Source organism: Amblyomma maculatum, chromosome 7 (genome assembly GCF_055883805.1).
Source record: "Amblyomma maculatum isolate TAMU_Amacu chromosome 7, ASM5588380v1, whole genome shotgun sequence".
NCBI lineage: Eukaryota > Metazoa > Arthropoda > Arachnida > Ixodida > Ixodidae > Amblyomma > Amblyomma maculatum.
This window is the reverse complement of record NC_139350.1, coordinates 26913272-26937322: the sequence shown is the minus strand read 5'-3', so window position 1 is coordinate 26937322 and position 24051 is coordinate 26913272. Positions and strand designations below refer to the sequence as shown.

Sequence of the window (24051 nt, the reverse complement as noted above, 5' to 3'; positions counted from 1 at the left end):
TCATGCGAGGCAAGAGAGGTTGGCAGCCCAGCCCATCAAGTTATAGCAACTCTATCACCCCCAAAATGAAAAGCAACGTTTGGCAGGGCGAGGGGAATAAAACCCTGAAGATACAATGTATGTGTAGGCATTCCGCTTATTCAGGGCCCCATCAACAAACTTAAGAAAAGGTACAGGGGATGTGAGGCTCGCAGGCTAGTACAGCGAGGTCGGCATCTCAAGTTTGCCCCCCGTGCAACAAGAAAGCGCCTGTGCCAGCGCTGCAGAAACCGTCAGATAACACGCAAGTTTCGCAGCGCTGGGTACGTTGCTCTAGCAGGAGTCCGACGCGCCTCATCGAGGCAGCATGTGCTTTTCAGGTCCCCAAGCGGGATGCCACACACTGTACTCTTGATGATGTTTGCGATACGTTTGATGAAGAAATGAGAAAGAAGGTTCTGCATGTTCTGCATCTGGTTATCGACATCCTGCCTATTCATCCGGCCCCTGAACTCAGCCGCCACTGCCAGGTAGCGACCCTGCCATCATGTTTTTGGCGTCAAACATCTGCAGCGGCAGTTGTGGCACAGTCAGGGCCCTGTACTGCTCACTTCCTCGCGAGCCGAGTGGAACGACAACAGTCAGGAAGATGTGCAGGCGTGGAAAGGGCACCATATTCGCAGCCAGTGTGCGAAGGTCAGCTTTCAGGTGCCCAGAAAGCCTGATAGGAAAAGATGTTCGGTTAGAAGCCTCACAAGGGGAATAAATTTGCGCGGTCTACGTTGGATGGCAATCTTATGTGGCAGTATAAATTACACCGCTCATGAGCCTGCAAAATCGAAAATGGTCAACAATGTAGTGATGTCGCAATTTACTATCTTAATTAAAGCCTTTCGAATACTTAAGTTTTACATTAAGTACTAAAATACTAAAATTGCATTTCTTGTTACGCGCACAGGCCACCTTCCATCAGATATCCGCACTACCCTGGAGGGTATTGTTGTATATTTGGTTTCGGTTTGAGTTTGTGATCACCGGCCGCCAGAGGCACCAGTGTCGCTCTGTGTATATAAGTGACTGCATGTTGAAATAAAGGGGATTTTCTTGGTTGCTTGGCAGTCCGTGTACATCTGCGGCACACGCCGCTACAACATTGGCGACGAGGATTGGCCGATTTCAGGGGGCGTGACTTTCGTCGCTTGCTCTTCGGCGCCATGAGTGTTTCGGGACTCGCGCCACCGCCCCCGTTCCTGCCCGCGCCTGGCCAACCTGCTGTTGCGTGGCCGCAATGGTTCCGCATCTTCGAGAACTACCTGCTTGCTTCGGGTGCCTCCGACTGCACACCGGATCGTCGCAAGGCACTACTTCTTCACAGTCTTGGGGTAGAAGGTCAGCGCATATTTTACACCCTCCCATCTTTGGACAACGCCAAGCTCGGTGAGCAAATTGCTACTGATAAAGCATCGGGCTCAGGCGATGGAAGGCCTGAAGTATCATCGTATGATATCGCAGTGGCCGCTCTGCATGCTCATTTTTCGGCAACAAGCAATGTTGTTGCCGAACGGCATCGTTTTAGTAGGCGTGTCCAACAAGTTGGTGAATCAGTGAATGAGTACATCACTGCATTACGGGAGCTTTCTGCTACATGCTCGTTTCCTGTTGAGGAAGATTCGCTGCGTGACCAGTTCGTTGCGGGTATTTCGTCTCGGAGCTTGCGCGAACGTTTTCTTCTTGAAGGATCGTCTCTCTCGTTCGCTAGAGCGGTACTCCTGGCAAGGCAGTTTGAGCAGGCGTACAATGATCTGCAAGAATTTCCTTCTGAAGTTGTTGGACGTATAAATACTCGTGGAAATACGCCTACGCGCACACCATATTCCGACGAGAGCTCGAAGCAGTCACACAGCCGCCAATCGCGTTGTTATCGCTGCGGTTCATCTCAGCACAGTGCGGCATCATTTCGCTGTCCAGCCAAAAGCAAGCGTTGTCACCATTGCGGTGTTATGGGTCACTTCCGCTCTGTTTGCAAGAAACGAGGCTCCGCTCCGGTTCGTGAGGTAGACAGCCAAAATTCTTCTAGCGAGGAAGTTTTGAGCATTCTGGCTGTGACGACGGCCGCTCGCTCCGCAGTTCACGTCACAGTTTCGATTGGTCGCACGGACATAACTTTCCTTATAGATTCTGGGTCATCTGTTTCCATTGTTACACAGGACCTTTTCAAGCAGCATTTTGGAGACCACGTACTTTTTGCCCCAACAGTTCGGTTACTAGACTATTCAAAACAGCCAATTCCGGTTCGTGGCTGTTTCTTCGCTGACGTTACGTACAAAGCTGACACAACAAGTCTTCTTTTCTATGTTGTAGAACAAGGCACCTCACTCTTGGGTATCGATGCCATCAAGGCGCTCGGTCTACAGATTGATGGGTCATCTCTTCAATGCCTTGAAACGACGCTAACGTCTAATTCTCGAAGGGAACAGCGCTCTGAGCCGACAAAAGCCGTGCAGGAAATTAACCTCCCAAAGGAATTAGTTGAAGAGTTTGGATCTCTTTTCGATCCAGGCCTTGGCCTCGTAAAAGGTTTTGTGCACCACGTCAAAACGCGATCCACAGTGCAGCCATTCCAATCAAAACTTCGGCGCCTTCCGCTCTCACTGCGACCATTGGTCTCGGAAGAGCTCCGTCGATTGGAAAATATTGACGTGATAGAGAGGGTGGAGGCATCTGAATGGGTGTCACCCATTGTGGTCGTTAAAAAGAAAGAGGGAGGTATTCGCCTCTGTGTAGATCTTAGACAAGCAAACAAAGCTGTCGTAGCAGACAGCTTTCCCCTTCCTCATACAGAAGAGCTTTTGCATAGTCTAGTGGGGGCAACACATTTTTCTAAGCTAGACCTCGCATCAGCTTACCACCAGGTCATGCTTCACCCTGCGAGTCGCGATTTGACCGCATTTCTTACTCACGAAGGCCTCTTTCGTTTTAAAAGAGTGTGCTTCGGGCTGGCTTCCGCGCCCTCTGCATTTCAGAGTATGATGTCCAGAGTCCTGCAGGGATGTAAGGGCGTGCTTTTCTATATAGATGATATTATAGTCTTCGGGCGGGGCCGGCAGGAGCACATAGATAACCTTGCATCAGTACTTAGACGCATTAAAGAGGCAGTACTCAAGTTGAACAGGAAATGCATCTTCGATACGCAGGAACTTTCATTTTTGGGTCACAGGATCACAGCAAGTGGTATTGTTCCACTGGAGGAAAAGGTTGCTTCCATCAAGGATACCCCGGCACCCACCGATGCAGCCAGCCTTCGATCGTTCCTTGGACTGGTCGAATACTACTCTAGGTTCGTTCCCAACTTTGCCGAGATGGTTGAACCGATGCGTGTTCTTCTTCGAAAAGGGCAACCATTTGTTTGGTCTGGCGAGGTAGACTCCAGTTTTCGAAAGATCAAAGAGGCACTTGCGTCCAGCACAGTCCTGCGGATGTTCGATGCATCCCTTCCCGTTGTAGTTTCCACTGACGCTTCTGACTGTGGGCTTGGAGCGGTTCTCCAACAGGTGGATGGAGAGGAACTGCACACAGTCGCCTTTGCTTCTCGAGCACTTTCATCCGCAGAGAGGAGATATTCAGTAGGAGAACGTGAAGCACTTGCGTGTGTTTGGGCGTGCGAAAAGTGGCATGTCTACTTGTGGGGACGCCATTTCACATTGCTTACTGACCACCAAGCCTTGGTCGCATTGCTTTCTACCCAAGGGCCAGGAAGGCGTCCTTTGCGAATAGCACGGTGGGCTGAGCGCCTACTGCAGTACAACTATACAGTAAAGTACCGGAAGGGTTCGCAAAATCGAGTAGCAGATGCGCTTTCTCGTCTCCCGGCGTCATCTTCTCAGGAAGAAGAGACCTTACCAGATGAAACTGTATCAGTTGCCTTTGTATCTTCTTGCATTACCAGGGAAGAGTTTGAACAGGCCCAGTCGGAAGACGGCACACTGCAACAAATCAAGGCTTACATTGAATCGTCGTGGCCTACGCACAAATCCTTGCCGGGTGAGCTTCAACCTTTCTTCAAACTTCGCGATGAGCTTTCAGTGGTGGACAATTTGATTTTGCGTGGCGAACGCCTTGTGGTCCCCGCATCACTTACACCGCGGATAATTACCGCTGCTCATGAGGCCCACCCTGGAATTGTACGAACGAAAGCACGTCTGCGAGAAAAATTTTGGTGGCCAGCCATGGACAGGCAAGTCGAGCTAGCTATCCAAACATGTAGTATATGTCAGGCAGCGGACAAAAGCTCGAAGGTTAGGGCTGCACCATTGAACCCGGTCCCCTTACCAAAGGAACCGTGGCTAAAGCTGGGAATGGACATTGTTGGCCCATTTGAGAGAGCGCCACACGATTGCCGATATGCAATCACGCTGGTCGACTACTTTTCTAAGTGGCCCGAGGTATATTTTTGCAACCAAGCCACAACACGCACAGTCACAAGCTTCTTGGTGTCAGTGTTCGCACGTGAAGGTTACCCAGAAGAAATCGTTTGCGATAACGGGCCACAGTTTTCATCTCGAGAGTTCCAAGCTTTTCTGCAGGATCGCGGCATCCGCTTGCGGCATTCATCCGTATACTACCCCCAAGCAAACGGTCAAGTAGAACGGTTTAACAGAGTTTTTAAAAGTTTTGTTCAAGTAGCTACACTCGAGCAGCGTCCCTTACGCCAGACGGTAACAGAATACTTGGGCGTTTACCGTTGCACGCCACATGCCACAACTGCTGTTGCCCCAGCACTTCTCCTGCATGGACGTTTGCCAAGAACTCGGCTTGATGTGGTTGGGTACCCGTCAGCCATATTTTCGACTGACCCTAGTGCAGAGCTCCACCGCCTACGCGAGCGGGTGAAGCAAAAGCAACAATCCAGTAAACTCTACACAGACGCTCGCAGGGCCGCAAGGGAAACCAAAGTGGATGTTGGTGACCTTGTACGGGTACGAAGACCTACAACTGCATTTAAAGGTGACTTCGCTTTTAGCAGCCCAAGGAAAGTGATAAGAAAGCAGGGGCAATCGTCTTTTCACCTTGATGATGGAAAAACGTGGAACGCTTCAAAATTGTCGAGGATGCCACAAGCTTCTGCATCCCTTTGTGGGTGGGGTGAAAGGAATGGTACAAATGATACCGCTACGGAAAGCAGCTCACCGCCTACCATGGACGGACCCGTTTCAGAAGCGCCAACCGGGTCTTCAGCTGTGGCTGCTGCTAAGCAGCAACCTATGCCACCAGTGACCTGCTGTGAACCGGAAGAGACTTCGCCTGCAGCCAGTGGGTTCTCTGAAGCATCGGGACCACAGCGTAGGGTACAGCCACCAAGGAACAGGCGACCCCCAGACCGCTATGGACACTGAGTGCAGAAGGACTCGTGCTGCAGTGAACATGAATTTGTCACTCTCCGCACGAATGTTGTTGAGTTTGAAAGATGTGGACATTATTGAAGTGTATCTTGTTTTGTTTGTTTTTGTTTTCTATATACTTTTGTATTATGTGCTAGGACAAGCACGTTGTCATTATTGTAAATATAATTCTGTACACGAGCACTAACGTACTACCACTACTAAATTACTAACCAATGTAGCCGTTTTTATAAGGAAGGGAATATGTTGTATATTTGGTTTCGGTTTGAGTTTGTGATCACCGGCCGCCAGAGGCACCAGTGTCGCTCTGTGTATATAAGTGACTGCATGTTGAAATAAAGGGGATTTTCTTGGTTGCTTGGCATTCCGTGTACATCTGCGGCACACGCCGCTACAACAGGTATTACAGCGATGAAAAAAGGGACGGAAAGGGACGGGGGCTTCGTATGCTATATATGACGGGACATTAGGAATTCAATACATGGCAAACATATTTGGCGACCGTAGTTAATATACCTATGCTATCTATGTCAGCTCCAATAAAAGACGTCTAGATATTCAATTTTTTTGCTTGTAACCGAAGTAATGATAATTTTACAGCTACACGGACACGGTGATTTTTATGCACATAATGGAGACAATGGTCCAAGCAGAAAGGGCACTGCACATGTTAAAAAAAGAAGTAACAGATTACAAGAACAACTTACGAGTGAGTTGTGACGCACAACAGAACTCGAAATAAAATAGTAGGCGAAATCAGTGTTAGACTGTGAGAAGCCAAGTCGGCCCTGCCAACAGAATCCGTTCCTGAGGGTGCAGCGAAAGACCGGACGGAGCGAGTTGCATCGGGGCTGCTATTTCAGCCTGCGGCTGCTTTTGGAGAATCCTAAATGACATGTGGACGTCACTACTGCCACTGCAGATTCAGTGCATCCTGAAACCTGCTTCGCTTCCTGTAATTAGCTGGTGTACGAAGTACGATTATTATTAGTTTACGAATCAGACATAAAAGCCGGGGGTGCTTTCTATTTACGTTTCCAGTTTCAATGAATTTTTGCGCGAATTGTGCTTCCAAACGCACTTCATGCATATGTATATTATGCTGTTCTGAATATGTGTACATGTTTTTTAATATCTGTCGAGGCAGCTGTGTTTCCAGTCAGCCTCATATTGAATCGATCGCTGCTGTCACTAGAAGCAGGCGGTGGAGAGTTGTGAAACTTTGTGGGATCTTCAGGAAATGCATTTATTTTGCTAATTAAAGGAAAGCAGTATTGTGCGCAGCATTCAAAAACTCACCCAAGGCATGGGCTCACACTTGACATAGTTTCCGAGACCAAATGGTTAAGATCTCCGCAAGTGGGAGTCGTGAGCCTCTGGGTCCGGAAGCAGATGTCGCAAAGGGCTCCGTTGTCTATGCAGACAGTTTCGTCGGCATTCCTTAACAGCTGGTGCACTGGCATGGTGGCATTGTAGGGCTCGCCGATGGTTTCAGAAACCTGGAGGTAGAAGCACAAAGCCCACTGAGAACTGGGAGCACTCGCACCGGCGAAGGCAATCTCGAAAAGAATGTCTTGGAACGTGCCTTGGGCGACCTGATTCAAAGGCGCGGAAAATGTGTCACAAAGAAAATCTCATATCGTAGGGGAAGGGACCGCGCTGAATGTGTTGATCACGCGGTCCGGGTACTCCTCGCGGATCTTTGAGATGAGCAGAGTGCCCATGCCGGATTTGGTGGTTCCACCCACGGAGTGGTAGATCTGGAAACCTTGCGGGCAGTCGCAGTTCTCCGCTTCCCTGCTGGGGACGTCGAGCAGAAACTCCACCAGTTCAGCACCCTCCGTGCATTGGCCCTTGGCCCAGTTGTAGCCTGCACCATCCTGGCCTGAAGGTGGAGGTATTTAAAAGCGTGGGTTAAGACATTAAAATCGGAATCATTTTCACAGGGGCAATTAAAACCTCTGGATTTATGCACTGACCGAATGCCTAATGAGGAAACGAAAAAAATAAATGCAGAAATGAACAAGTGGGCGCTAATTAAAAAACCCCTAAAGCTTCGCGCACTCCTAAGGAGAAGCCAAGCCCGTCGAGTGAAACCTCCGCGACGCTATTGTGAGGGGGTAGGAAAACTGAGCCAGTTGGCACAGAGCGCGCCTGCTGAGCGCACAGAGACGTGAAAGCTGTTCAAATACGCAACATTTAACACGATCAAGACAAATATCGCTGGTTCATGCACGGCTTGTGGCTGTACGAACCGCGTAAAAACGACACCAGGAGTCATATTTTGCAGATTGCGCTTGTTATTGTTCATTCTGAACTCGCCGTGCTCCTTGTATTGCTGCGCGTACATGCGGGCATATAGCGGTTGCTTCTTTTCTGCTAGGTTTCCCTAAGACGCAGACACGTTGTGAACGGGCTGTTAGCCACAAGGGTTGGCAAGCAAAAGTCTCAGAGGCCACCTACGTTGGGTTGTTTACTCCAGACTTCTTTGACTGGACTGAACAAACTGCACGGTCGTGCATACGCTTTGTGACGAATTTGTTATGCCCGGTGAGGCTATAGGCGACGGTAATCAGTTACAGGCTTAATGGTGCTTTAATGGTGAGTTTTAATGGTGAGGGGCGATTAGCGCGCATTACTTTGCATTAAACACTATAATGTGTGGGGCTCCGCAGCCCCTTTTAGAGTTTTAAACCGCGCGCGCGTGTTCCTATTTGTGCGGTGTTTGCGCGGGCAGTGCGAGTGCGCATGATTGAGTAGATAATCAAGGACCAGCGGGGTGTGCACGGACGACGGAAAGAAGACTGGCGACGCGAAGATGGAAGGAGTGCCAGCGGCAACAGCCTAGGCGTATTCGCGTGAGTTGCTGTAACGCGAGGAGCAATGTTTCTTCTGTCGCCGCTAGGCTTTGGCCCTATTGCTCGTCCTATTCGCTCCGCAGTGTATTTCATCTCGCCACGGTAAAGCCTTGACATGCTTCCCGCTTTTCTTTGGTGTTCTATTGTCGCGCGCCTGAACAGCATGTTCTCAGTGCAGCAGCGCCTGGTGTTGTTTCTTTTTATATAATGCCTTTTCGTTTATCCAGAATAAACCGGTGTTTATAGAGACTCGATTTGTCACTCGTCGGGCTCGAGGACCCGTTTTTTTTTTAAGGCGAGGCCCTCATCTGGCGCCCAACGTGGAGCAAACCAAACCTCGACCAAAAATTGCGTTGGGCCCCAGATGAGTGCCTCACCTTAAAAAAAAAACGGGTCCGAGCCATGGTCTCGCCCGACACGTGACAAATCCAGTATTTGGCAACACTGGAGATTAAGGCGGATTAAGTTTGATTAGGGTAGTTTAAGGAGGAATAAGGCAGTTTACATGGGATTAAGGATGATACTTTGGATTAACTTATAATATGGCGGATTACGTCTAATAAAAATGAGGACGCTGTACTAAGAAGAAATACGTTAGATTGATGGTGATCACGTTGAATTATTGTGAATTATGTTGGATTAAAGGTGACTGATTTGGATTATACTAGAATAAATTAGAGAGACAAAAAATTGATTTCGCATTCATAGCACGTAAGAAGCAGCCCCCTACTTTAGAGGCAACAAATAGGTATATGATAACTAACGGTCCAGGAAGGGGCTGCATCGATTGGAAGCAGAATTGATGTCCTTTAGACAATTTATTTCAAAATAGCGCCTAGCGCTTTGAGTGGTGAGCTTGTCTCCAGAGAGAATATGTTTCTCAAGTTGAATGACCACATCATAGACTACAAACCCTGGACGAGCATGTCAAGCTTTGCAAATGTACAGGCGAGGTGTACGTAAAATCAGGATTCATTACATAACAAAAGATTGGAATATGTCTAGTAGAGATACAAACTGCGGTCCCACCTTTCGAGGTTTAACTTATTCTAAGAAGAAATGAAACTTCAGTAAGAAACATCGGGATGTATAATTAACCATGAGTAGTGTCACTGTTCATAATTTTGAAAAAAAGAACGCATGTAACGATAATATCGCATTGTGGTTTGCTGCGTCATCCATACCTTGGGAATATTAGTGAATATTGTATTCTGAAGAGATCATTCCTTGTTGACACTTCAGCAGAGTAGCACATCTTGAGCTTTGTTAACTTCCTTCTGCTATCTGCGAGTTTTGCATGAACTTGCTTTTTTAGTCATAAGTATACAATCTGCCAGTACATTTTGCTTCCAACATATAAATCTTTGACCTTCGTATTCATGATGGCAATTGTGTGTAACTGTGTAACCCATCAGAATTAATGTTCCTCCTGGATCCTTTGCTGTTGGTTTTGTTGTTAGCTGGTCACAAATGCTTGGTCACAGACCTTTATCGCACCTGCTGCTTTCAAGCTTAATAAGTGGCTTGTATCACTGCAATGGTCAGGTTAACTATTTGGAACAATATGAATTTCTTTTTGTGAGGAATAGGAAGCTACGTTTCTCCTTTTGCTTCTTTTTTCAAAATACGAAACTGAATTTTCGTTCATGTTTGTCGAATCATTGTTTCGCATACGTTTAATTGTTTTTCGCATATTATTTCACACTTTCTGCCGAAATTAGGATTATATAAGCTTTACAGCGAACTTTAGAGCGAGCCAGAAGCACAGAACCTTGGCGAAGACATGCACCTCTTCTCATCATCTATTTCCTTACGGCGTGATCAAGTTTCCACGGAAAAGTGACAGATGCTCGCATTTTCTTTCCTTTAAACCATTTATTATTATGCAGTTTCTACTTCTGTTCGCCATGACAGCTCCTCTAAATTGCCTTGGCAAGCGGTCAGCTGTCACATAAAAGCTGAATATAGGGATCCCGACCAACGGCGGTTGCGTTTCAATGGAGGAGAAACGAAGAGGCGTCCGTGTACTGGACGATGTCAGTGCACGTTAAAAATCCAGGTGGTCGAAATTACTCCGTAGCTCTCCACTATGGCACCTTATTCTCTCTCTCCGCTTCTTCCTCCCTTCCTTTACGGTGCGGGTCAGGGGTCCACAGAGCAAGTGTAACCGATAATGGGCCTTTTCTTTCCTGTCAACTAATTATTGATACGGACGATCAAGGAAAAAGAAGCGGGCAGTGGCGCGGACAGGAGCGCTCGCGCTAGGCCCCGCAACATTTCATAAAACGTCATCTCATTGTGATCGACCATCTCTATTTTCTCCTGTTTTCATCGGCTTGCCACTTCTTAACAATATTACCGGAGTAGAGCTCACAAGGCGACCGTTACAGTAGGAAAGTGAACTGCCAGCATAAAGGAAAAAAATTTAAAGGTTTAAGTCGGCTTAAGCGCTGTAATGTGAAAGCATTTCACAATGCTACTGAAGCAATGGACTCGGAACTGGCGACGCTCTTCACGACGAGAACCCACGACCTTCTTTTGGACATACTTAAGACCTTCTATAATTTTCTTATTACTGATTGAATGTTTGCACCGACACGATCTGATGACCTGCTCTGCCGACACACCCTGTACACGCCACTTATGAGATGAGTTGAGTTAATGGCACGTCAGCTACTAATGAAGCAGGAACTGTTTTCGCATTATTAAATAGGGCACGCACCAGAAGCTGCGTCGTAATCGACATTCATACGCTCGAGCTGGAGGTCCGAATCCCCTTGGTAGACCTCGCATGGAAGGATGCCATGCTCGTCAGAGATGACCTCCCGGAGCTGCAGACGGGTAGAAATGGGACTAATCAGTGCGCTTTCACACCTAACCGTGACGACAAGTATAAACATTCACATCGGGCCTGAGAGCTCGAGCTATTTCAACTATTTCAAAAAGAACTATTTCAAAAAGAACTATTTCAAATTCCAGGAAAAAAAACGTGCCTATTTTTTTTCATAGAATGCTGTTGGAGCAGAGCCTTCCTTAGGAGCCCTACGGCTTACGTATCTCAACTCTCGCGAAACTTTGGCAAAGCTTAACAGCACACCTAGTCCTTATGAATCTAGTTGTTCTTCACGATCACAGCACAGGTTAAGTATTCTTCGAATGCCTCTGCGAATGCCATCCACACCCACGTCCCGCCTCTGACATCGAGTAGGAGGCAGAGGCAAAATGTCTGTCGATGATTACGTTACTTCATAGTGCGAAAATTGAGCGCAGCTCATCAGCTGTCTCATCTTTTTGATAGATTGAGGCAAATATTTCGAGCAAGACATGTATGTACAAATACGGAACTTTTTTTTAATTTTTAGCACATATACCTTCACGAAACATTCCACTAACAGTTCTTGACTGTCATAAAGGAAGCTTTGTAGTAGTCCGAAGCCATCCACTACGACGCCTCTTTTTCTTTTTTCACTGCCACCTTCCTCTCTTTTTTTTTACAGCTCGGTTAAGGTGTCTGCGCAGAGTAGTGACAGATACAGCGCCCTTTCTTTGCGGTCAAGCCATTTTAAACGCCGCTGATGCCTGCGTCTATTTCAGTATGCAGTGGGGTGCGGCGTTCTAGGAAGCGCCAAATGAAAGGCTCCGCACATACGCCTGCATCGAACCCTCGACGGGGTCAGCTTCATATATGCGTGAATCTCACGTCATCAGCAGTCATGACGTCACGACCGGATGTGACGTCATTATCACGTCCGGTTATTAGCCATGATCGGATGTGATATCATGACAACGTCCCATCCTGTCATGACGTCACAGCCGATGGCGTGATAGTGGTCTGTCATTACTCATGACTATTCAGTCATCAATTATGACTAATTAGAATTAGAAGTAGTTAATGACTAGTTAATCTTTAGTTAGTACTGGAAGGTGACTAGTTAGCCATTAGAACTGATTAGTGCCATGGAGGAAGAGGGGAGCTGAGCTGGGACGCTGAGTGCGGGACGGAGTTGGTTACGTGGCCGACGGCGACGGCGACGCGAAACGCAGGAGCTGGAGCCGAAGAGCTGCGCTCTAAAAGCTGCAACCACCAGAATGTGACGCCATACCATCTGCAATATCAAAGAATACCGTTTTGTATGTCGGCTGTGTTATTGTTCGGATAGTGAAAGCAGCAGTCAACGCGAATGGAGAGGTCAAATCTGGCGGCGCACTATGGTTCGCAGCTCTCACACGCACACAAAGAATCCAAAACTAAGCAGCTGAGAACCGCACCTACTGTCTGCTGCGACTGGCTCAAAAGCCTGTACTTACGCCCGTAGTCTGAAACGAGACTCTCGAAAATCGCGTTAAGAGCGGTGCAGTGGCTAACCTAAGACGCACCGAAACCCGCTGGAAGAGGCGAGCTCTGTGCCGCGAAAAACCCCCGAGTCGGAAGCGCTGCTTACCTTCGCTCCGGTGTGGTGCCCCACTTCCCCGCATGCAGGTGCACAATCTCGTCCATTTTGGAGTCCCCTTCCGCAAATCCAGCTCCCAGGATAGCGACTGCTATTTAGGGGCATGGGTGAGCCCTTTTATAGCCTTGCGCCGCATCACCCCTCGCTTCCTCTTCCTCTCTTTCAATACGATTACTAGTACTAGTAGTGAAACTCTAAAACCGTCAGAAAAAGCGCTACAGCTTATCCCTCCCTCAAGGAAAGGCATTTCTGAGCCTGGGTATAACATTTCCTGCTGACGTAGCCGATGCAGTGCGAATATTCGGCGCTAGTGCCGGCAGGAACTACTTATCATATCGGAAAGCACCCCGGAGCACAGGGTTCTTGATTGTTGGCGCAGGGGCGCTCGTATTGCACGTAGCTAGCACATTCTTCTTCTTCTTCTTCTTCTTCTGCCATTATATATGGCACATACCCACGAAGGGGGATTGGCCAAGGTTCAATCTGGACTGACAAATGTCCTACACAAACTGAATTAATGCATTAAAGTAATTTTTAACTAAACAGAAACATAAGATTTAAGATCACAAAATTGATTGAAAGGAAAAATACGAATAAAAAATTTGGAAGTTTGTAAATTTGGAATACAATTTGCAAGGGAATCTGTCCGTAGCTGTGATGTAGTTATGTAAGTACTGACAAATTTGAAGCAACGCAAATACTTTCGCACTCGCACCGAAGGAGACTAGAAGCGGGACCGACAACGTAAATCCCATGCGTGTAATTGGAGTTTCTAAATGCACCCTCCTCTGATGTGAAAACCTTCGGCAAGCAAGAAGCAAGCGATCAATATTTTCAATCTCACCGCAAGCCTCACGAAGGTTTGTGTGGATCCCGCATCTACATAAATAAAGATTTAGGCGAGGAATCCTGCATCTCATGAGAGTCATCGTTACCTCACATTGCCGTAAATTACAAGAACGAACTTTCCATGAGTATATCAAATGCTGGTATTCGGCTGGAGATAGCGAGGGATAATTGCATGAAGCAGCTAGGTATTGATAACGCTGAAAACGGGACATTCCAAAAATGGTGATATTAGGGATGGTACATGAAACAGATGCATCAAGAGTGATTTAGCCAGGAAATCTGCCGCTTCGTTCCTGAAAATACCGCAGTGACCGGGGACCCAGATTAAGCGTATTGCTTTCACCCACCCCGGTATGAAATACTTTAGTGAGCGGCTCAAAGGAGCATCCCGTGCTGACCCCAGTGAAAACAAAACAGAAAGAGAGTGTGATAGAAAAATTATTTTTAACTGACTGCAGGGAACTTTTAGTAGTGCTAGCCCAATTCCTATAAACTCTGCTAAAAATATCGGTGTGTAATCCGGGACACGCACCGAAAAACTCCAGGATAGATTCTGAAAAAATTCCAATCGCTGCTTTCTGCGCAGTCACAGACGCATCAGTGGCAATTACAGTGTGATCAGAGAACTTTTCAAGGTGATCACATAGGAGACTGGATATTAGGCTTGAAGGTAAATGCTGCCCATTAGATGGAAATATAGAATCATAATTTATATCCGCCAAGGACGATGAGCAACCAATAGCACATACAGAACCTAGGTCCACACCAATGTTTGCTAAAATGCTCTGCGTGAAAACAACCTGGGGCATGCCGACCCTTGGCACTGGTGAGTGAGAAAGAGGGCTGGGTTTGACACAAAAATACGTATAGCCACAACGGGAGTAGCCTCAAATGATCGCAAGAATGATCTAACAGTTAGAAGGCGGAAACGGGAGTTAAGATCCGGAATGCGGGCCTCCAAGTACAGAACAGTGGTATAGACTGAGTCTAACTACAGCTAGTTTCTTCTTTTTTTTTTTGCGATGTTTATTGCCTTGGGGCATAAAAAGTCAGGTTATGCAGGATGAACACTATGATGAAATAAATGAAGAAAGGTTGGTTGATGCAATGAAGTCCAGGAGTGACGTTCCATTTCGTCGATGGAGCTGTTGCTATTGTCGGTATGCCGTAAGATAATGGCACATACCCACGAGTGGGATTGGACACACATGAATCCAGTAAAATGGAAATTACGCGGTTAGATATGAGTATACGAAATAGACTAGCACATATAAATGTCTAATACAATTTCAAAAAGGCCGTACTCATCAACAAAAAAAAAGATTAGTTTCAACTCAATAAGAATCTGAAGAGCAGAAAGAGCGGAATCGGCCCACCTAGCAGGGAATCCTACCAGAGGCTTTAACAATTTTGTGTACTGTTTCGGTCAACTGGCGATATTCTGAGTTTACGAAGGGGGAACGTGAATCTTTTCGTTTCCACAAGGAATGCGAGACATCTCAGAAAGATACCATTCGTATCAGAAATAGGTCTTGCCGAAAAGGTGACAAAGGAATCTGCAGTTTCACACGTGAGTTTCGTCCTTTAGCGCTTCGCCTGCTGTTGTCGCTGCCAACGACAGAACACTACTTAGTACCTCCATTTTGCATCCATCGACAGAATCGTTTCTGTGTCGCCAAAAAAACGCCTGGCGCTACTCAATCTTCGCTCGTGCACAGGAAGCCAGCGGAGCTTCTGTACGGTAACGCCCCGCGTTTCACATTTCACCACCACGTCATGAATTGCGGCGCTTTAGTAGCGGGACAAAATTTCACCTTTCATGACTTTCACCCCTGCCAGGCGCCGCATCGCACACGACTTCGGTAACTCTCTTTGTGCCGCACTTCAAGTGGTAGTCCGATTCTACTAATTTTTTAAGGGTCTTGATTTTGACGCCGGCCCCGTAGCTGGATCCAGGACCTACCACCTACGCCATAGGGTGCATCCACAACCCCCGCATTGGTGCCTGGACATCCCTCTCGAGGAGGATAACATAAAAAGACAAGTACGTGGACGTCACACACACAAACACACATCCAAACCACCTTTCCAGGCGGTATTCAAAACTGCGTGGATGGCCCGCAGGTCCCAGCGAGATTAGCCTCTTCCATGGCGCTCCCCGTGAGAACTGTCCGCCAGATCGGGGGAATCATGTACCCATTTATACCGGTTGGTTGGCCGGCGGTGGGTTTCGAACCTGCCACCTCCCAATGTCGAGTCGGGCGACCAAGCCACTCGGCCGCAACTGCGGGTGGGACCACCTGGAGATCTTTAATGTGCATTGACATCGCACAGCACACGGACGTCTGTCCGTGTCACCATCGAAGCGCAGCCGCCGGTGATCGGGTTCGAACCCGGGAACTCCGGAGCAGTAGTCGGACTTAACTGCGCCATCAAGGCAGGGATTTCACTCTCATGTCCCCCCTTCCTCTACTATTCCGTTCAGGTGTCCACGGAATAAATGTGAAAAATACTGCGGCTTCCTTTCCTGGAAACCAGTTAAAACCTGGGTTGAGATGGAACGGAAAGAGGGGCATTATAGGCAGGTGTACCAAACAACAACGCAGATCCGAATTCTAATGAATAGATAGAAATGCATAGTGCGAAAGCAAATAAGTCAAAACAATGAAGCGGCAGAATTCGCGCTACAACATGAAGCACTTACCCTACTAATACCAACTCTCCTCTCAGATCTCTATGAAAGGTTTCCGGATCCCACTGTAATCACCACTGATGCATCTAGGACCGCACAGAAATCAGCAATTATAATTTTTTTCACAGTGACTTTGCTGGAGTTTTGGGTGCGTGTGCGAAATTGCCCATCCTTTATTTTTAGCAGAGTTTGTAATAATTTGGCTTGCACTTTAGCAAGTTCTCTGCAATCAGTCAAAATTCACTTCTCTCTCAGACTTTCTCCGTGTTTTGTTGTCATTGGAGTCACCACGGGATGCTCTTTTCAGCCGCCGATTAAAGTATTTCATACCTGGATAGGTGAAAGAGGTAGGCCTCTTGTGAGTCACATGTACTGGCTGTATTTTCCAGAATGGAGCGGCAGACTTGTCAAACTCAGCCTCTGGTGCACCTGTTCTAAGTAACGTCCCTGGTATCATCATTTTTTAATTGTCTCGTCTTCAACCCCACTAATACATTGCCGCCTCGTGCAACGATGACTTGTTCTGTGCAGCTGACAATCAACATGTCATGTCCACATGGAAAGTCCGTTCTTATAAACCAAGGCAGTGTGCGGTTGCGCTGACTCTTATGCGATGCATGATCCCCCGTCTAAATCTTTACGTATTCAGATGCGTGTTCAGTCTCGCAAACCTTTGTGAGGCTTACGGTGCGGTTGAAACTATTGAGCATTTGCTTCTTGCTGCCCAAGGTTTTTGCATCAGAGAAGGGTTCATATGAAAATTCCAATACTACAATTGGGATTTAATTTACCGGTCCCTCTTCTTCTCTCCTTCGGCGCGAGTGCAACAGCATTTTCTTTACTTCAAGTTTGTCAACATGTACGTAATTATACACCCCAACTAGGTACAGATTCCCTTGCTAATTGTGTTTAGAATGTATATAATTCAAACTCTTTGCTCAGTATCTGTTTTTTTTTTCTTTCGTTCAGTTCTATGATCTAAAATTCTAGGTTTTTGTTTTGTCGATAATCGATTTACTACACTGATCAAGCATCTGCAGTACATTTGTCTGTCCACTGAAACCATTTGCCATGAAAGAAGTAGAAGAAGAATTCACTAATTTAGATGCCCATTCCATTACTGTAATTGTCAATAAATGTTTCCTTGTAGTCTTTCCGGTCAGTCAATCGGTTTCTATTTCTCTCTCATACCATCAAGAGCCTTTAGACCAGGTTACCATTCCTAAACATTTGGGAGTTTTCTATTAGCATTCAATGAGTTGGAGACCTCATATCGAACGTGTTAAGCGTAAAGGGAGCGCCTTGGGTCTACGGCGTCGCATAAGCCACAGGAGATATGTAATGAGAAGTTCTGCGCTTCTTATGATCTATACACTTTACTAGCGCCCTATTCTGGAATTCGGCTGCGTGTTTTTTACAGACTGCGCTAGCTTCGACTACTTTTTTTAAATGAACGGCAAAAGTTCCTGCTTTGCCTCGGCCTTCCAATAGTTTTGTGGCAATAAATGTCCTTCACTCTGAGGCTCGCGTACTTCCTTCGGATTCCCATTTCCAGCTACGTACGGTACAGTCCATTCTAAAATATTATATTTCTTTTCCATTGTGGTTCCCTTGCAATCTTCATTACTTCACCTAATTTATTTTGTACACTTATTGGTCTCGCTATCAAAGGCCACCGGTCGTATATGTCAAGTCGCTTTTATCTCAATTGCCAGTAGATGTGTGCTCTCTTTCACAAACCAGTTCTGGCATATCTCAGTTTTATTTGGTCTATAATAATAATTATCCCAATCATACCAATTCTTTGCTGAAGTCTACCTTGGTTTCCATTTTGGATGACCACTTGCAACATTTTAATGCCGTGATTGCTACTAATGCTGCACAGCATAAAGGAAAGGAGGGGTTGGGAATTTTCCTTATCAATTTGATTGGGCTTTTTCACTTCACCGTGCTGACTATATCACCATATTTACTGCAGAATCTTTAGCTATTGTTTTATTCACCGGAAGAGTTTGTTTACATCACTACAACTTTATTGTGGCTACGGACGTTCTTTAAGTTTGTATTGCCTTGACGTCTTCGAATGCATCTATTTTGCGTCGGCAGTTTTATGTCCTCGTGACATCTCATATCAGTGAAATTAGACTTGTGTTGGTTCTCGGCCTGTATAGAATTTCAATGAACGAAACCACTCACTTTCTTGCGTCAGCTTCCTGGAATGGCCCTGTCCTTTCATTACTTCCCTACTTCCCTTCATGGGTGGAGGCGTCATTCACACAATTTCTTTGGATGACGTCCTCAAATTCACCCTTTCTATCTTTTGAAGACTCTCAGCATTTTAAGTATGAATGTAATCCAGATGAGTGCCTTTCCCGTCAATGCGAAGTGTTTCTTACGAATTTCAGGTGTAAGATTCCTCCCCTTAACTTTTATCTCCATAGATCTGGCTGTTCTCCCTCAAGAATGTGTTCATAGTGCAATGAACTTGAGACGTCGGATCATTTTTACCTGTCCTGCCGCGGCGTTTCGCCTCCCTCAAGATAGTCTTCCTCGAAATTCCTCGCAAAAATGTATTTATATCCTTGTCACTTGCAAATTTACTTTCGTTTGGCGTTAATCAGCCGGGTGTCAGCAGCGGGACAGTCTCTCTGTTGTTGTTGTTTTGTTGTTGTTGTTGACCAAATAACTTATGGCACATACCCACAGAGAGGGATCGGCCAAGATTTGGGCAGAAAATAAAAGTTTTGAAGTATACTTGCATAAAACAAAAAGTAATTTGAGGGGTAGAGGAAAGAAACAAAACGGGAAATAAGAAAAATTCCCTGATTCTTCTTCTTTTACCTTGATAAACGGTACATAACCACGAAGGGGGATTGTCCAGGGCTCAGTGTGGACTGTCAGATGTCTTACAGATGCTGAATTAGTGTACTAAATTAATGATCAACGAAACACGTCGGACGCTTTTAAGTCGATTCATTTCTACGGGTTTCCACACAAGCATGAATGGCGGGTGACCTAAGCACGGTTCTTTCAAAGGCAGAGGCTCGAATCTACGTATTTGGTTACTGTGTGGTCATGGAAAGTGCCGAATTTTTAAAATTCCGCTTGCTACCGGATGCTTTGTGCCTTCTGTTCCCCAGGAGTGGCGGCACGAGAATCTCGGAGTCGAAGCCGCACTCCTTTAGCTGTAGTCACTTTATTGACAATTCGAAATCGAAGGAACCCAACAGCGTAAGCTACAATGCTAGCCTTTTCCCGCTTGTGTACAAGAAAACCCCAGCACGGAAAAAGAAAAGGCAGCTCCACCATCTTCGTTCGGGCTGCGTTACGATCTTCAGTGATGGACAGAGACAATATTTGTGCAGCTACTTTGGCTGACATAGTCAAAGATAATTTGCTTTTTATTCTTAACAGAAAGAGCAGATGGGAGACATGAACAATTCCTATTACCATGATCTTGTCCTTTTTCCTGTTTTCATTTGTCAACCAATGGAAATGTGCTGAGAACTCTGCGTTGATACTCTTCGAATTTGTGAACATTTGTTAGTGGCATGTCCCTTTCGCTTAATAAAATCACTCATTTCACAGCTCAATCAATACCGAATGGTCACAAAATCTGCTATCCGCTACATATAAAAGTCGAACAAGAAAAGAAAATACAATTTAATTTTTGGAAACGAGCTAAACGTAGCATTTTTTTCGCATTCACGTTGCACCTGATACGGCTTTACGTATTTTCTCAGCATCACCCATTTCCTGACCCGCCTAAACACATGTGTTTCTCATTGGCGTTTTAGTGAACGTGAGATTTCCTGATAGTGGCGTAGTAAGACAAGACCGTTTTACCTCTTAGAAATTGCTTCTATGGTCAATGTAAACAGATTTAGCAGCAGTCCGGCAAGCTGCAGTGACAAAGTTGTACAAGGAATGGCTTTCAGTTATCCGGATTCTTTTACGTGCACATATAAAACTACCTAGATGGTCGTGTCCCCTCACACTCATCAAGTATCGATGCCACGTATCGGCCCCGCAAGTTCGTGGTACGCTGAGAAAGTAGAACACCTTAGCGAATGAGCCATCAAAGGAATTCATTTAACAATAGAACGCTCTCTTAGCTGTCGGTGGCTTATCTTACAACACATCACACTGTGTGTGTGTGTGTTTTTTCGATTGTATTTAACAGTTTGACAGTATTGGACTATTGCCTTCAAATGTTCAAGGGAGCTGCGGTCAATCGCATAGAACTTTCTGCGCTGAGAGAACGCCTAAGTAAGCAAAAGCCAAATACTACCAAGATCTCTCTATCATGGCAGGCGTTCGAAAACATCGGGCCGCTGATAGAAGGAAATTTAATTTTTTTTTCTTTTCACAACCTCCACAGCATGTCGAGAGAAAGGTATTTATAGTATAATATTTTCTAAGTCAATTGTGTGTGGCAGCTCCGAAGTGTTCAACAAGAACATTTTTGTGTATGTAAAAATGATGTTGAGGTGGTATTACTCATTTGGCTTATATTATGATTAAGTTTGATAGTCTCAAGACCGGGTTCAGTGAGCTATTGTAGCGTAATTGTGCAGGAAGTCCTAGAAGTATATGTGTGCTTGATTTTCCAACCATAAATAGGATCCTACTATTGACTTGTTTGTTGTTCTTTTTTTTACAGCTCTCGTTGCCAGGCTGAAACTGGAATGTCATTTGCTATTATTCTACTCTCAATTGTTTCATACTAGCTATTACCAAAAAAGACAGGTGCAGCATCTTTTTCATTTTAGATGAACGCTGACCTTTACAACTACCACTACTACGGCGCCACGGCTACACGGCTCGGCGGTATTTGATCTTCAGGCAGGTTTCGACTAGACCTAATATAAGATGAACGCGCACAGTTCAGGCGCAATTCCCGTCTTTGAAGTCGTCTTAACAAGTGCCTAACGAAGGTGCTCCTTGCGCATGGTAAAATCACGCGGGCGGCATTCTCGAGTATATAACAGAAATACCATGCGCCGGACGGTTTCAAAAAGAAAAAAAAAAAAAAAACCCGCACGCCCTGCCGAGGATGGCCCTTCCTGTTTCAAGATTTCCCAGTCGAAAAATACTCCTTGCGATTACTCAAAGCAGCTCAAAGCTCTCAAAGCCACACCGCAAAACGACGGGTAAGGACATGCTCAAAAACACCTCGCAGAACGGAAAAAGAGAGAGAGAGAGAGAAAACTTTTAATGAGCATATAATCAGTAAATATTAGCAGGAGCTGGGTGGTCGGTGCCCCTAGTCTAGGGCTCCGCTGGCAGCAGCTGACTTGCGGACTAGCTGGATAATCCAGGCTTGCTGGTCCAGGTTGTCGCTGGTCAGGGCCGCCTCCCACTGCTCGTGTGTCGGGCATGGCACTATTAACGTTGGGTCAGGTTTGTCCTGGCATTCCCAAGAGATGTGAAAGAGTGTCGGGCTTGCACCGCACCAAGGACAGTAACTCGTGTATTTTGTTGGGCTTATCTTATTTAAAATTTGAAGATTAGGGAATGTGTTTGTTTGTATTTTTCTCCAGTCTATAGCGTCCGAGGAAGGAAGGTGTTTGTGTGGTGGTGAGAAAATTCTTCTTTCTAACCGTAGGTGTTCCAGCCTGTCGCCGTAGGGTCCTAGGAGAGGGGTGAGGTAGGGATGGGGATCCGCCCGGTTTGTGAGAGCTCGGGCTAGATCATTCGCTACATCATTTCCTTCTAGGCCTTCGTGTCCAGGTGTCCATGTAATTGTGTGCGTCTGGGAGATGGAACGTAATATTGCACACGCTCTTTTGTGAGGTTTTCCGGCCAGGTAGTCCCTGCAGGCTGGTTGGGAGTCCGTCACTACGTGTGATGACTTATTTTGGTTGTCTTGTGTTTTTATGGTGATGGCTATTGCCAGTGATTCCGCTTCCGCAGGATCCTTGGCATAGATCGAAGCCTGAATAATTGGCCTCTTCTTGTGGTCAACTGCAGCTATTGTGAACTTGCCAGGTTCGCCGTAAGCCCCTATGTCCACGTAGACAGCTTCCGCGTCTTTAGACAATTGTTTTTCCAATGATTTGACTCTTGCTTTCCTTCGACCCTTTTGTAACTCATGGTGCATGTGCTTGGGTATAGGGTTCACATAGATGTTGTTTCTTGTGGATGTCGGAATTTGTGATTTGACCTCAGAAGTTCTTAGTGCCTGCCATAGCCCTAGTTTTGACAGGATTTCCCTACCCGCCTGCGTTGTTGTTAGGCGTTGTTTCTGACTCTCTAGAACCGCCTCCTTGAGCTCCTCGAAGTTGTTGTGCACTCCGAGTGCCCAAAGACGTTTCGTTGATGTTGTTGGCGGGAGGTTTAGGGCCGTTTTATAGGCTCCTCTTATGATAGTGTCAATGGCCTTTTTATCAGTGAATCTAATTTCGTGATATGGGAGCCCGTAGGTAATCCTGCTAACGACTAGGGCCTGTACAAGGCGGAGGGTGTCCTCCTCCCTCATCCCTTTCCGGTGCCAGGTCACCCTTCTAATCATTCTGGAAATTTGGATGACTGTGGTTTTGAGTGTTTTGATTGTATAATCCACTCTCAAATTGCTTTGCAACCACAGCCCCAAAACTCTGATCTTGTCCTTCTCTCTTGAATTATCTGGTCTCCTAGAGAGAGCTGAATTTCTCCTGGGGACTTGTAATTTCTTCTGTGTAGCCTGATAAGTTCGGATTTTTCTGGGGAGCATTGAAGACCGCTCTCCCCGGCAAATTCCTCGACTAGGTCTATAGCGGCTTGCAGAGCTTCTTCTTTTTGCGCCAAGGATCCCTGAGTAGCCCAGATGGTGATGTCGTCCGTGTATAAAGTGAAGCCAATATCAGTGCGGGTCAACAGTTTTTTTGCTAAATTTATCATTGCTATGTTAAATAGCATTGGAGAGATTATAGAACCCTGCGGTGTACCTTTGTTCGGCATGGGTACTTTTGGTGATCGCATCTCTCCAATTCCTATGGTGGCTGTGCGATCAGAGAGGAAAGCCTTCACGTATTTGAAAATTTTCTCCCCGCAGTTGATATTGCTTAATTCGTGCAATATGGTTTGGTGGCCAATGTTGTCGAATGCTCCTTTGAGATCTAGTGCCAGAATGAAATTTTCGCCTTTTCGGGGTATGGTGTTGATGACTTCTTCCCTAATCCGGAGGAAAGCATCTTGCGTGCAGAGTCCCTTGCGGAAGCCCAGCATGCAGGAAGGAAAGATGTTGTTTTCGTCGATGTAATTTTGGAGCCTTAGGTGGACTACTTTTTCATAGAGTTTTCCCAGGCAAGAAGTGAGGGAGATAGGACGGAGACTCTCCACAGCCGGTGGCTTTCCAGCCTTTGGTATGGTGATGATATCCGCGTGTCTCCAAGCTGTTGGGACCTGTCCCTTCTCCCACAGTTCTTCGTTGATGTACTTCGTTAGGTCTTGCAAATGTTCGGTGCTTAAGTTCCTAATCATAGCGTAGGTGACTTTGTCTCCTCCAGGGGCAGTGTTTCTTGTAAATGTACGGGCGGCTGAGTAGACCTCCGCCAGTGTTATGGGGGAGTCAAGGGAGGGGTTTGGTTGACCCGCATATGAAGTTTGGCAAGCCGGAGTAGGGTCTCCTATGTATTTCTTGTGCATGGCGGTGATCAACTCTGCATCTGTGCCCGGGTATTTATGGGCTATGGTGTGAAGGGTTCTTCTTGTGGCCGTTTTGGTTTTTGATGTGTCTATCAAGCTTCTTAATATTGACCATGCTTTAGCCGTGCTTAGGGTACCTTTCAGCGAATTGCAGAAATCTGCCCAGTTTTGCTTGGCGAGCTTTATAGCATACT

At 46.3% G+C, this 24051-nt stretch overlaps 1 protein-coding gene and 1 pseudogene across 1 annotated transcript; one reads left to right on the top strand and one right to left on the bottom strand.

Moving 5' to 3' along the window:
* Positions 1–272: 272 nt before the first annotated feature.
* On the bottom strand, positions 273–12734 carry LOC146182855 (tubulin beta-4B chain-like; annotated as a pseudogene).
* On the top strand, positions 988–5736 carry LOC146182856 (uncharacterized). Its single transcript, XM_084608957.1, has 2 exons — positions 988–1368; positions 3926–5736. The coding sequence occupies exons 1-2, from the start codon at positions 1194–1196 to the stop codon at positions 4075–4077; spliced, it is 327 nt and encodes a 108-aa protein (XP_084465083.1). The 5' UTR covers positions 988–1193; the 3' UTR covers positions 4078–5736.
* Positions 12735–24051: the final 11317 nt, after the last annotated feature.